The 12,908-nt window shown below is 37.2% G+C and overlaps 1 protein-coding gene across 2 annotated transcripts in view; it reads left to right on the top strand.

The window, feature by feature from the left end:
• ABCB11 (ATP binding cassette subfamily B member 11) overlaps nucleotides 1–12,908 on the top strand; it is a 115,945-nt gene that overhangs the window by 16,818 nt on the left and 86,219 nt on the right. For both annotated transcript variants that reach the window (XM_072612234.1, XM_072612235.1), the window contains exons 4-6: nucleotides 1,407–1,458; nucleotides 3,859–4,097; nucleotides 12,236–12,323. In XM_072612234.1, the coding sequence (XP_072468335.1) occupies nucleotides 1,407–1,458; nucleotides 3,859–4,097; nucleotides 12,236–12,323 (379 nt within the window). The remainder of the gene's footprint in view (nucleotides 1–1,406; nucleotides 1,459–3,858; nucleotides 4,098–12,235; nucleotides 12,324–12,908) is intronic.

The raw sequence follows: 12,908 nt of genomic DNA, 5'->3' as shown, positions 1-12,908 counted from the left end.
TCTCTTGACCCCAGACTACAGATCCCCTTCACTGCTGCTCCTTTTTTATTGACTTCCTTTTCAACAGCCATCTTCCTCCATGCTTTCATGCTATAATCTCATGTTCCTGCTTGCTCAATTCTCCAGTCTACCTACAATTTCTTTTTTCCAAGGCAAGGGGAGAGTTTTGGGGGGAGTCAAGTCTATTGCATCCAATAGTCAGACCCCTCCCTAAAGTCTTCATTCCCCCTAAGACAGGTTGCATATGAAATGGAAGTGTTAGATGAGGTATCCTCTGAGGTCCCTTCTAGCTCTAAACCTATAGCAGTCAAGATTTCTTCAAAAAATAAAACCTCCCCCAAATTTGTGATTCCAAATTTGCATATTGACAGTCTGTGTATGTGATACTTCATTACTTTTTGTTGAAACAACTATTTAATGAAATAGCGTGAAACTTGAAATACTTTTTCATGGAAGGCTTGGAGGGGGAAGCCTTATGGCCACTTTTGAGGGACACTTTGAAGTTCTTGGCAGGTAGGTGTTACAGTGGGCAAGTGCTGAACCTGGAGTCAGGAAGACTCATCTTCCTGAGGTCAAATCTAGCTTCAGACACTTACTCCAGTATCTTTGCCAAGAAAACCCCTAACAGTGTCACGGTGACTGAAAAACAAAACTGAACAAAATTGAAGTTCTTACCTATTCCTATTTCAGTGCTAGGAGCATATTTTCCCAAAGCTTTCTACTTCTCCATCGCAACCAGCCAAACAGTACTCTGAATGCTTAAAACTTTCACCAGAAGGTCTGAGCACTATTATGAAAACTTACTTTATTTGGCTTTTAAATTCTTTCACAGTCCATAGTCTATAGTCCTTATCTCCTCCCAGCCCCCATAATGCCCTCTGTGCTTCATTCTTTAACACTAACCATGATTTCTTCTTACATCTGGTCTTATTTGGGTAGACTGACCCTAATTATTTGATATTAGAATAATTTTATCTATGGTGCTTAGGATCTTAGAGAAGACCAAAAACAAACTCAAATTATACTTCAAGTGACATATGGTAGATGCTTAAACATGACCTTCCAAGAAAGATGAGGAGTAGGAATCCTATCAGTAGCTAGCAAAGGAGCATCAGCATTTCTTTCATATCAGTAGTATTTAACATTTTTTGAACACCAGAGATAGGTAGATATGCTTTACTACAAGAAGGAGATAACTTGAGACCAAGGAAGGTAGGAGAAAGGTCACTTGTGTAAAAAGAAATTGAATATTTCCACCCAATGATTTTGTTTGGGATGCCTGGTATGGTAGGTTCCTGAGGATACCTTTTGCAAGGGGACCTGGGACATGTACAGTTATGTCTTTATGAGAATTCTTCTTTGTCTTGGAAGGGATGGTCTGTAACTGCACATTTTATTTTCTTCAGGTCACAAGATGGGAAGAAAAAAGAACGCATTCAAGTCAGCTTCTTTCAATTGGTAATAAACATCTTTAGCATACATTCAGTAACTGGGTGGGGCCCATACAGTGGCAATGTCAGATTTACAACACTGATTGCATAACTGGACTGACTAAGGTCTTTAAGGAAGTTTTACGTTTGTAAAAGTCGTATCAGAAGGTATTAATTAACTCCAGTGAGGACTTTTTCAGTCATAATCTGTGCACCAGTGATCATATACTAAATAGTGAGTCCATACATATTGCTAGTAAGATACCTTATCCTAAGCAATATATTATTCAGGACTTAATGTTCTGGAAAAATAACCCACTATGACCCCATTTTTCATCAGGAAAATCATGTCCTAATAGCAATGTATAGTCCCTCTTATCATAAAGACTTCTGAAATATCTCCTCCGTAGCCTAGATCCACAAGTCTCTCTCCATTTCAACTTCTTCCATTTTTCTTTTAACCATCAGTATCAATAGTTAGCTTAGCTTGAAGATAGGCTCAAGACTTGCCCATTCTTGTCAGCACAATAAAATCATTTGCCAGTGGTACCCAAAGTATTGATTCCCCCACTTCCTTTATAAAATATATATGTGTGTGTGTGTGTACACACACACACACACACATATATACAGAAACACACATATACATATATATACATATACATACATACATATAAGTGTGTGTGTGTGTGTGTGTGTGTGTGTGTGTGTGTGTGAAATAAAGAAGGGCTCAGTTTAAGTTCCTTGGATTATTAGAGTTCAGATGCTAAGGCATCCTGGAGTGGTAAGAAAAATGCTAGACCAAGAAACCTGAATTCAAATCCTAACTAATTTGTGAGAGTCTGGTCAAGTCACTTAACCTCTATTTTTCTATTAATTCTGAAGCAAATTGAGATCGCAGATCTCCTCCAACCCTTTAATTAGGGGAGTTGCCACCAATGAAGTTATAGATCCCTTCTATAAAGTTTAGATAAATAAGATCAGGGCAAGAAAGAAGAAAGTATAAGCTAAAAACTGATAATTCTGACATTTTGGAAAAATTTACTCAATGATAAATTTCAGGGACCATTTTTCTTTTTTTGTACATTGGAAAATGTACATTGTACCTTGTGCAAATTTGTGCAAAAGTGCATTTTTTGGTTTCTTCGATAAATGTTTTTCTAAGGAAAAAATGTACCTCATAATTGTAAATCTGTATTCTCATCTATGCTATATCAAAAGATATATACATATATATATATTTCCATTTCAAAGTACAAATTCATTTGAAATAATTGTATTTAGATGCAGGAAGGCACTAGGAATGGGAGGGAATTTCAGGGTAGTGAAATATTCAAATAGAAAATTAAAGTTGGAAGGGAGCCCGTATCCCAATCATGAATTGGGACCATGTCTTACTGATCATTGCATGCTGACATACTTGTGGTGGTCTACAGTTTACAAAGCACTTTCCTCACACAGCTATTAGGTAGATAATACAAGTATTGATATCCTCTTTTATTGAAGGGAGTAAACTGATGAGAAGCTTAAAGATTAAGCCATTTGCCCAAGGTCACTCAGCTATTAAGTGTTGGAGGCAGGACTCTAACCCAAACATTCTGATTTCAAATTTGGGGCTCTCCTCACCAGGCCATGCCAATCCTCTAGTATCTCACATAATTTGTGCCACATAGTAGCAAAAGCAAGGAATGTTTATGAACTAACTACCCATTAATGGTGTGCAGGGACTAAGGTAGGTGCTAAGAAGGATAGTAAGTTTAAAAAAGTTAGTCCTTTCCCACACAGAGCTTATATTCTAAGCAAACCAAAGGGGTGAAAATCAGGGAAAGTCTTGTGGAGGCATCTGAGTTAACTTACATTTTAAAATTCAAGTTCATGGACTCAATTTTAAGAGCCCCTGATGAAAAGAAAGCTGGCCTTGAGGTTAGACCTCTACCTCAAATACCTACTGGTTTTGTGATCCTGGGCTTGTCCCATCTCTGAGCTTCAGATTCTCATCTGGAAAATGAGGAGGACACTCTTACCTCACAGAGTTATTACAAGCAAAGACTTTTCCCAAGCCTTGAAATGGCACATAAGTGATGATGATGAGTTGTTGAATGAATGATTATAATTTACGTAAGTTTCTGGAAAATTTGTGTAAAGATTTAATTTAATACAACTGGATTATCTTGTTTGAAGTTGTTTCCTTAGAAAATTTGATATTGGATATGGCTGTTATAAAATCAATATCACTTTTCAATATCACTTCCTAGAATATATTTGTGTATTTTGTATAGATATGCATAAATTTGCATTTACATGCACAAGTATTTCTATATATGTTACATATATGTGTATATATGTTACATACATGACACATGTGTATGTATATATGTGTGTGTATATACACATTCCTAACTTTCAGGTGTTTTTTTTTCTTTTCAAGTTTCAATTTTCTTCATCACGGGACAAGTGGATGATGTTTGGGGGAAGTTTCTGTGCGTTTCTACATGGAATGGCTCAGCCAGGAATGCTACTTGTTTTTGGCTTGATGACAGATGCTTTTATTGAATATGACACTGAGTTACAAGAGCTTAGCATCCCTGGTAAGATTTGTGTGAACAACACCATAGTGTGGGCCAACAGCTCCCTCAACCACAATGACACTAATGGGACCCGTTGTGGGTGAGTTGACTCAAGTTATTCTTTTTCCCTTTTGTTCAATTTTTACATTTAAATTCAGAACTTGGGAAGGGGACTTTATTGGCAGCCTTGGAGAGCATGTATTTGCTAAATGGTAAGTAGAAATGTCAACTTACCCAAATTGTTACAGGATACTCTGACCTAAGGATACTCTGGACCATGATCTCCATCTGACTTTCCCATTTCAGTGGAAACTAGATTGGAAATTATTCATTTTATCTGACAGCTGTAAGGATTTAACAGTTTAGTTGACTCAGTTCATGTAAGAGATTACCAATAGCTTTGTCCTGTCTCTAGGGTGATTTATCATCCATGAATTTGTTTTAATTGACTACTTTTCCATTCTCTTCCTCTGGTATATATGTGTTATATTTCCCTGTACCTTGGGTGCTGAGGCAGGTGATCCATTTGGTCAAGGGCCTTTTTTTTTATAAGAGGGGAGTCAGAAGGATTGTGAACAGCTATGTGGCACAATGGATAGAGAGTTGGCCCTAGAGTCAGAAAGACTAATCTTCATAAATTCAAAGCTAGCCTTAGACACTTGCTAACTGGGTGACTATGGGCAAGTCCCTTAACCCTGTTTACCTTAGTTTCCTCATCAGCAAAATGAGCTGGAGAAGTAAATGGAAAGCCATTCTAGTATCTTTGCAAGAAAATCCCAAATGAGTCATAAAGAGTTAGACATGACTGAAAAATGACTAAACAACATAAGGGTGTTAAATGACCTAAAGTTTGAGTAGCTCATCTTTTCCTATAGGAGGCTATTGTAGTCATGCAGGAGACAGCAATGTCCTTGTAAAGAGAGCAGAATTCATGTACTCTAGGAGATGGAAGGACCTCAGAAGTTATCTATTCTAAACCATACTGAACCAGAAATGCTCTCTATAACCCTCTCCAAACCCATGGCCATTCAGCCTGTTTGAATACCTGTAGTTAGGGAGAACTAAATACTTCTATTAGGATAGCTCAGATTTTTTTTTTTGTTACATTGAGGCAAAACCTGTCTCTCTACAACTTCCATTCATTGAGCCTTCTTCTATCTATGATAATTTACTATGGTTGTCTTTTTTTTCTTGTGATGTGGCCAACACAGGCTGAATTGTAAGCATGGAGTCTATAATAGGTACATTGCTGAGTCAGTGCAAGGAAGTAAACTTTGCAACCTAAATCTAAAATCTCTGCTGCCTCATAGCTGACAACCTCATTTACATGCGTATTCAGTCCCTACTCAAAGAGAAAAAAAGGGGTGTGGCATATCCTGACCATGAGAAGCCCTTCCCAAAAGAATTTGTATTTTCACCTATTTCTAATCATCAGTTAATAGTACAGTATCAGAGACTATCAAAAATCCATTTAAGCTTCCCCATAGGCAGTCTGTTGTCAGGTCTGCATTACAGGCAAAGGCCTTTTTGGACAATGGTTTTGAAAATGGAGCCCAGTTTATTTGGAATTCTATGACTTGTTATTTTCTGTTCTAAGATAGCTCTTTTGTCAATATGTCAACAGTTTTCAGAAATATCCTCACTCCTGGAAGTTAAATCTCACTTCTTGGTTCTTTCATCACATTGGGTCGAAGTCTGGAAGTTGACTAGAGTTCAGGACTTCTTAAACTTTTTTCCACTTGAGACCCCTTCAGTGCTTCTTAAACTATAGGTCCCCCATATGGGATTGTGGCCCACAGTTTAAGAAGCTCTGAACTAGGTTACATCCTAGGTGAAAACTTCTGACTGTCAGAAGTATATTAGCTTTGGTTGTCTTCATGCCGTTAAACATCTACAACTATGATGTTTTCTAGTGTCATTTGGACAGGTGGCATTATGTAACTCCTGTTATACTCAGGCCCTTAACTAACCATTGTGAACAAGTACCTATGCTTGCCGTATGTGAACTATGAAAAACTGAATATACTCTGGATTTCTGTGTGATTTCTTATTTGTTTAGTCCTAAATGAGAAAGCAAAGTTCAATTACAGGCTGATGTAAGTAAAGAGTGGAGAAAAAAAGAAGAATTTTCTTTTATGTAGCCTATTGATATGCTAATGAAACTAACCCTGTCTCCCAGACTCATCCAGACCCTGTAAGGTAGAGTTGCAATTTATTTGGAAGAACATGAGCAATTGTTTTCTATTAAGATAAGAATTTCCAGTACCTTGTAAAGAGAGTAATAAAGTATATGGTGGAAATCAATATCAGGTTCTGTCAATAACAAATAAATATTTCAGTAGGACATAAATGGGTATGTGAGGTTGTGGGTGACACTGGCTATGCAATGACAGGAACAAGTTCCTTTCTTTATTTTCTCTGTTTTCAGGACAGAAGGAGTCGAAGGGAATTTCCTAAATGATTGGATAACCAATGAATCGCTCTATTCAATAGTACAGATAATAGACTTCCTTCATAATATAATCCCCGCATTAGGATCTTATAAACTAACAATGATTGGGGGAGGGAGAGAAGGAGAGAAGAAGAAGAAGAGAGATTTTGAACTAAATCCTAGAGTTCATTTAGGAAGTTATCATGATCACCGTCTTTATCCTCATCCTGACAAAGCCTTAGATTGACCCTACCTTAGGGTTAGCCCTTACAGAAGAATTTATGATATCTTAAAAGAAGGCTAGTCATTGCGCAAGTCTTTTTAGCTTTGCACATTTTCAACAACAGAGCATATATGGAGGCTTAGAGTGAACCAATACGAGTAGATGGTCTTTCTTTAGTTCTCATTTATTTTCCTAACTATAGACTTCTTCTATAGGTATTCATCATTTTCAGGTATGATAGTATTTCATTAACTTTTGTCAAAACACTCTTCCCTGACTTCATGGTCTCTTAGGTTGGGCTGCTTACTACAAGGCTTGTGTGTTATTCAAACCTCTGCTTTTTCTTTTGCAAAGAAACAGGAGTCACACGTATTTCTGCATTCTTCTCATTTTGGCTTTATATAGTGGGAGGCAATTCCACTGGAAGAAAGAAAAAGCATGAACTAAAGTCAGAAAATGGCAATTTTATATAAGTAGTATGTAGAGTCTTGGATTTCATGTAATATATACCATAAATCTTTATAGAAGCCTTGGTGAAAATATTAGCCTGGAACATTTTAAGTCATTCTTTAAAAATGAACACGGCCATCTTGATAGACAGACATTGGACCAGATAGTAATGTTCTATGCATTGAGGAAGACAGATCTTCAAGAATTCACCAAATGTGAATAGTCTAATTTCTGCCAGCAAGGGATATTCAGTTTGAAGGTGTATCACAAGTACTAATACCACTCAATTCTCAAAGTTGTATAGGTCAGGTAGATTTTCAGTAAGCTTTGGACACAAGTGGTTGCAAAAGGATAAGCTTTTTCCTTGGACACCTATGTTAACCTTCTTATGCTAATGTAATATGTGGCTTGCCTACAAAGAAACATACTTCTTTGAATAGTCTATAAAGAAATTGTACAATCTTGGAAACCTAGGAAAGATAGCCATGTCCAAACAAAGCCTAGGACTAACCTATAGCACCCACTCATACACCAGGAAGTTGCCAGATGCAGCATCAGAAGTTCTAAGGAGGAAACTACTTCAGATCTATGAACTGTATAGATGAGCACTTTGCCAAAGGCAGCCCAGTATTGAGTGTCTGAGTGATATAGGAACTGAGCTCTTTAAGATAGATGGATACAGCTGAGATAATAAGCGGCACCAAGGAGCCCCCACAATGGTCATTTTTAATACTCCAGTTTTGTATGTAAATTCCAGCACTTGGAATGCCTACATATTGACTGAAGAAATATGTCAGATAATAAAAATGCTAAAATTTATGAAAATTAGCAATCTTAGATGGTCTTTGTCTATTGAATATTAAACATAGAATATGAAATGCTTAAATACATTCTACAGAGATACTTAGTAGCTACAAATAAGTATCTCTGATTGTGGGATAATCTGTTCTCTACGGTTGTTTGGGAAGCTGCTTTTAAAGAAATTTAATGGTCTTATCTGATCCATGAACAGAAATGGGGTCACCTTTATTTATTTATTTATTTATTTATTTTTTGTGAGGCAATTGGGGTTAAGTGACTTGCCCAGGGTCATACAGTTAGTATGCAACAAGTATCTGAAGTCATATTTGAACTCATGTCCTGCTGACTCCAAGACCAGTACTCTATCCTCTGTACCATCTACCCATCTATCATCTTTCTAAAAATCCTTGCTATGAAATTAACCTAACCAAGAGGAACTTCTAGGTATGTCTACTTATTGCAATTCTGTATGGTTTGAGGAATACAAAATCTTGTTCAATAAGTTGATAGGTACATACTTGAAAGAATATTTTCTAAAGTTTTACAACTATAACAGGATTGCACCATTGTGGATTACTAGTTCATCAATGTATTTTGAATAGATGAAAGTCATTCTTGTTTTCTCTTTAGTCACATTGATTGATTATTCTTATTTTAGGGACATAGAAACATACTTATGTAGTAAGAATTTACATCATAAAGCAAACTTTTGTCCTTGGAACAATTCAAATTATTGACTTTTATCTCAAAGACATCTGAATGGTAAGAAATGATAATTGAAATGTGACTCTCCTACTGTATCAATAGTCTATGTTTATCTTCTGAGAGCTTTTAAGATGGTAAGCATATTTCTCTGTTCATGGATCAGATAAGAAAAATACATTTATTTATAACCAGCTCCCCTAGACAATTGTATAAACTGTATATTTCCTCAATAAGAAATTATTATTGAGTATTTCTGTAGAATGTATTTAAGTAAAATTTTCTACTTTGAATAATAATCTGTAGGTAATGGTCATCTGACTTAGGTACAAAAGGTTTATGATCTATTCTGGTGGAGAAGTTACATGAAATGATGAAATTATATATCCTTGAAGAATTGGAGTACAGTATTTGGTGGCTCTTTTTCTTTTCCTGGAACATTTTACTTCACATACCCTAGAAAGACATGGGGAGCACATAGACCACTCTTTCCTCCCATTTCCCTTACATCTTATGGGTAGAATACAACTTGGAAGACTTAGAACAAAGATGATGAATACACTGACTTTAGCTGCTCTGGAGTTGGGCAGTGAAAGGTAGACACATCCCTCCTAATTTTGTATTCTGACTTGAGCCCACCAATTGCAGCAAATGTTGACAGTCCACCCCCACAACCAACCCAAGAGGCTTATAGTCAGCCCTACAGCCTACAGCAAGTGACCAATGTCCACTTGTGCTACCCAACAGTCACCTCTCCCATGTGTAGCAGAGGCCAGAATCTAATTTTGCAGTGTCCAATACAGGCTTCCAATGTGGTGCTGATGCCTAAGCTGGACACTGATGTGGAAGAGGTTGATTAAAGGCCACTTTCTGGCTACCCGCTGTGCAGTTTTCATCTTCTACTGGTTGATTACATATGCAACCATTATTTGTCAAAGGCAGGACTTGAAACCACAGGACTCTATCCACTAAGCCCAGTTATCTATCAGACATTCTGAAAATGAGAAGCATAATCATGGTCTTTGCCCTCAAAGGACTTTTAATGCAGGTGGGGAGACAATACAAAATTAATTAACAATTAACTGATGAAAAGTTAATTAACAACAGAAATTTCAGTAATAATTCAGAGGCAATAAAGGAGATGTAACAAGGCCATATGGGCAAATCTTGCATTATATTACCTTAATTTAGTATCATTACCATACTAACATTTGCAAACACATTGTTGACATCATAAAACTACATTATAATATTGCTGAACTGATTAGATCATAAGATCATAGATTTAAAGTGGACAAGGAGTTTAGTGGTAATCTCTTCCAACCTCCTTATTTTACAGATAAGGATGCTTGGAGCCAGAGTGGTGAAAAGTTAGGTGATCAGTGCCAGAGCTGGGATTTGAACCCAGATCTTCTGATTTCAGATGTTATACTCTTTGTTGCATGTGATGCAAATCGGGTAGATGAGGATAGTACAAGCTAGCACTGAGGCTCTGGCAGTGTAATTCCCTCTGAGCCTCTGCTTGACTCCTTTCATCTTATTACTTACTCTTAATGCATAAACACTGTTCCTACAGTAACTCAACTTCCCAAAATTTTGTTTTTGTCTTGGGTCTTATTTTGTTTTGTTTTCAGAGAAAGTGAATAACAATTATTAGGGAATGCCTTTATATTGTTGTCAAATGATGACATAGGCAATAGCTATAAGGATACAAGCACAAGAGTGGTAGATCTCTTAAGACTTTGGTTTTAAAGAAGGAACCTGCCAGGAGAAGACCGAGTATAAGATGAGGAAGTTTAGGGAGAGTAGCAAGGAAAGTTAATTATAATTTAATGAAAAGAGCCCTGGGCAAGGAGTTGGAAGTCCTGAGTTCCAGTCTCTGCTCTGCCACTAATTTTTTGTTACTTTGAGAAAATCACTTCATTTCTTTGCACCTCAGTTTCCTCGTTCATAAAGAGAAGTTAGATTTGATAACCACTAAGGTCCCTTCTAGCGGTAAAATTCAATAACTCTAAGATAGCATCTTTCTTTTCCTAGAATTGCAAGTCTATTGTCACCCTGTCCATTCTCTGAAAAATGGGGCTGTCATGAGGGCAGTGGACTTGTTTCCTAATTCTTTGCCACCTGAAAGTAATTCCTAAATGTTTTATCTCCTCTTATTTCACAGTGCTGGTAATTACATTGGTAACATGCCTAAGTGCCTTCCATGCTATTTACTACAAATGCCTTTGGCAGTAGCACTAAGTATAATCCTGGAGAATGGAACTGCATGGTGTGTACCCAGCATAAAGACAAAGCTAATGAAACACATTTTTCCCCGTGGGAAAGTGACAGGAACATTTTTTACAACATCACCCTGAGATGGAAGAGCTATAAAATTGCTTTAGATTCCTGGAGGAGGTGACATTAAACCTCCTGAATTACAGCTCACATTATTCTAGCCAGGGGTCTTTGGAGACAGCCTGTCTGGGATTTTAAAACTTTACTTTCTATATGGAATTATCATTATATGCTGAGCATGAGTGGAGAGGCTACAGCTAGAACACTGGATTAGTGTCCAGGGATCCCTGGTCCCATCCTGACAAGAAGACAGCATGTGACAATAGACTAGTTATCATTCACACCATTTTTACCCTCTTTATGTGCCTAGTTTTTTGATCTGTAGCATGAAGACATCTGTGTTTGCTATCTGATTTGAAGTCATTCAGTGATTGAATTGTAATGCCACAGACATAAAGCTAATTTTTAAATAATTTGAGAAATTTTGGTCATGAGTTTTTAAAGTCCTTTGAAACCAGGTTCCAATCTATCTTTCTAGTCTCATTGGATATTTTTCCCATTCCCCTACTCTGTGATATAGCCAAACTAGCCTTCTCTTTATTTCTTATGCACACCTTCCTTCTGAGGGATTTAGTACTGGCCATCCCCATTATCTCTGCAAGGTTTTTATCATTGTTCAGTTGTTTCAGTTGTGTCTGACTCTGTGAACACTTTAGGGTTTTCTTGGCAAAGATACTGGAGCAATTTGCTGTTTCTTTCTCTAGCTCATTTTACAGATGAGGAAACTGAAGCAAATAGGGTGAAATGACTTTCCTAGAGTCACACAACTAGTAAGTGTCTGAGATCAGATTTGAATTCAGAAAGATGAGTCATCCTGCCTCCAGGGCTAACACTCTATCCACTGTGCCACCTACATGCCCGCCCTGGAATGTACTCCCTCCTTATCTCTGCCCCATGGAGTCCCTCTATTACTTTAACGTGCTGCTCAAACTCCTTTTTCAACATGAAGCCTTTCCTGGTTCCCTTTCCCTCAGTGTGAGCACCCTGTCTTCCAAAGTTCCTTGTTTACTTTGTAGGTATTTGGATTTATTTGTTTTATATTTAGGTTGCCTATGGTTATGCATGTACTTGTTGCTTCCTCCATTAGAACTTAAGTTGCTTGACAGTAGGTGTTGTTTCCTTCCTTATATCTGTATCCCTACTACCTAGCAAAGTGCCTAGCATATAGTTGGTATTTAAAATAATTGTTGATTGATTGATAATAAAGTTGATTATTTGACATCAACTAAATTCAACCCAGATAGCTTGGCACTCAACACTTCTGACCTTTGAAATATTTCCTCTTTTGAAGGGTTTTGGATATTGAAGGTGAGATGATCGTATTTGCCAGTTATTATGCCGTGGCCGGTCTTTTGGTTTTCATCCTGGGATATTTGCAAGTCAGTATCATCTTCTGTATCTTTTATATAGTACAAGTCACACTTGAAAAATGTAAACCATTCATAGCAAAGAAGTTCCTCAAACCTTTAATCCAGTAGTCAATCTAAAGACAAAAATGAGTTTTCTCAGACTCCCAGATCAGAATCTCCTTTTAATATTCATTTCATTTTCAGAAAGAAATGCAGTGACATCCCTATCCTTAAAAAAACATCCCAAAATGCCTAAAATTTACAATCCATCTAAACTCTATTTCTCTGTTTTTCACGCTATTCACTCCAGCTCCCATATTTCTACCTTTGCTCTGGCTGTCCCCATGCTTAGAATGTCCCCTCTCTACTCCACCAAAGACCTCTTTTCCTTCAAGATTCAGTTCAAGCAGCACCTTCTGAAATATGAAGCTTTCCTTGCTACCCTCAAGTGCTAGTAACTCCCTCCCAAACTACCTTGTATTTAACTATCTTATATTTATTTCTATTGATTTTATACACACACACACACACACACACACACACACACACATTTCCTCCCCCATTAGAGTGTAAACTCTTAGGGACTAGGGATTGTTTCATTCTTTGTAGTTGTGC

This window comes from Notamacropus eugenii, chromosome 5 (genome assembly GCF_028372415.1).
Source record: "Notamacropus eugenii isolate mMacEug1 chromosome 5, mMacEug1.pri_v2, whole genome shotgun sequence".
NCBI lineage: Eukaryota > Metazoa > Chordata > Mammalia > Diprotodontia > Macropodidae > Notamacropus > Notamacropus eugenii.
This window is presented reverse-complemented; position numbering and strand designations above follow the sequence as displayed.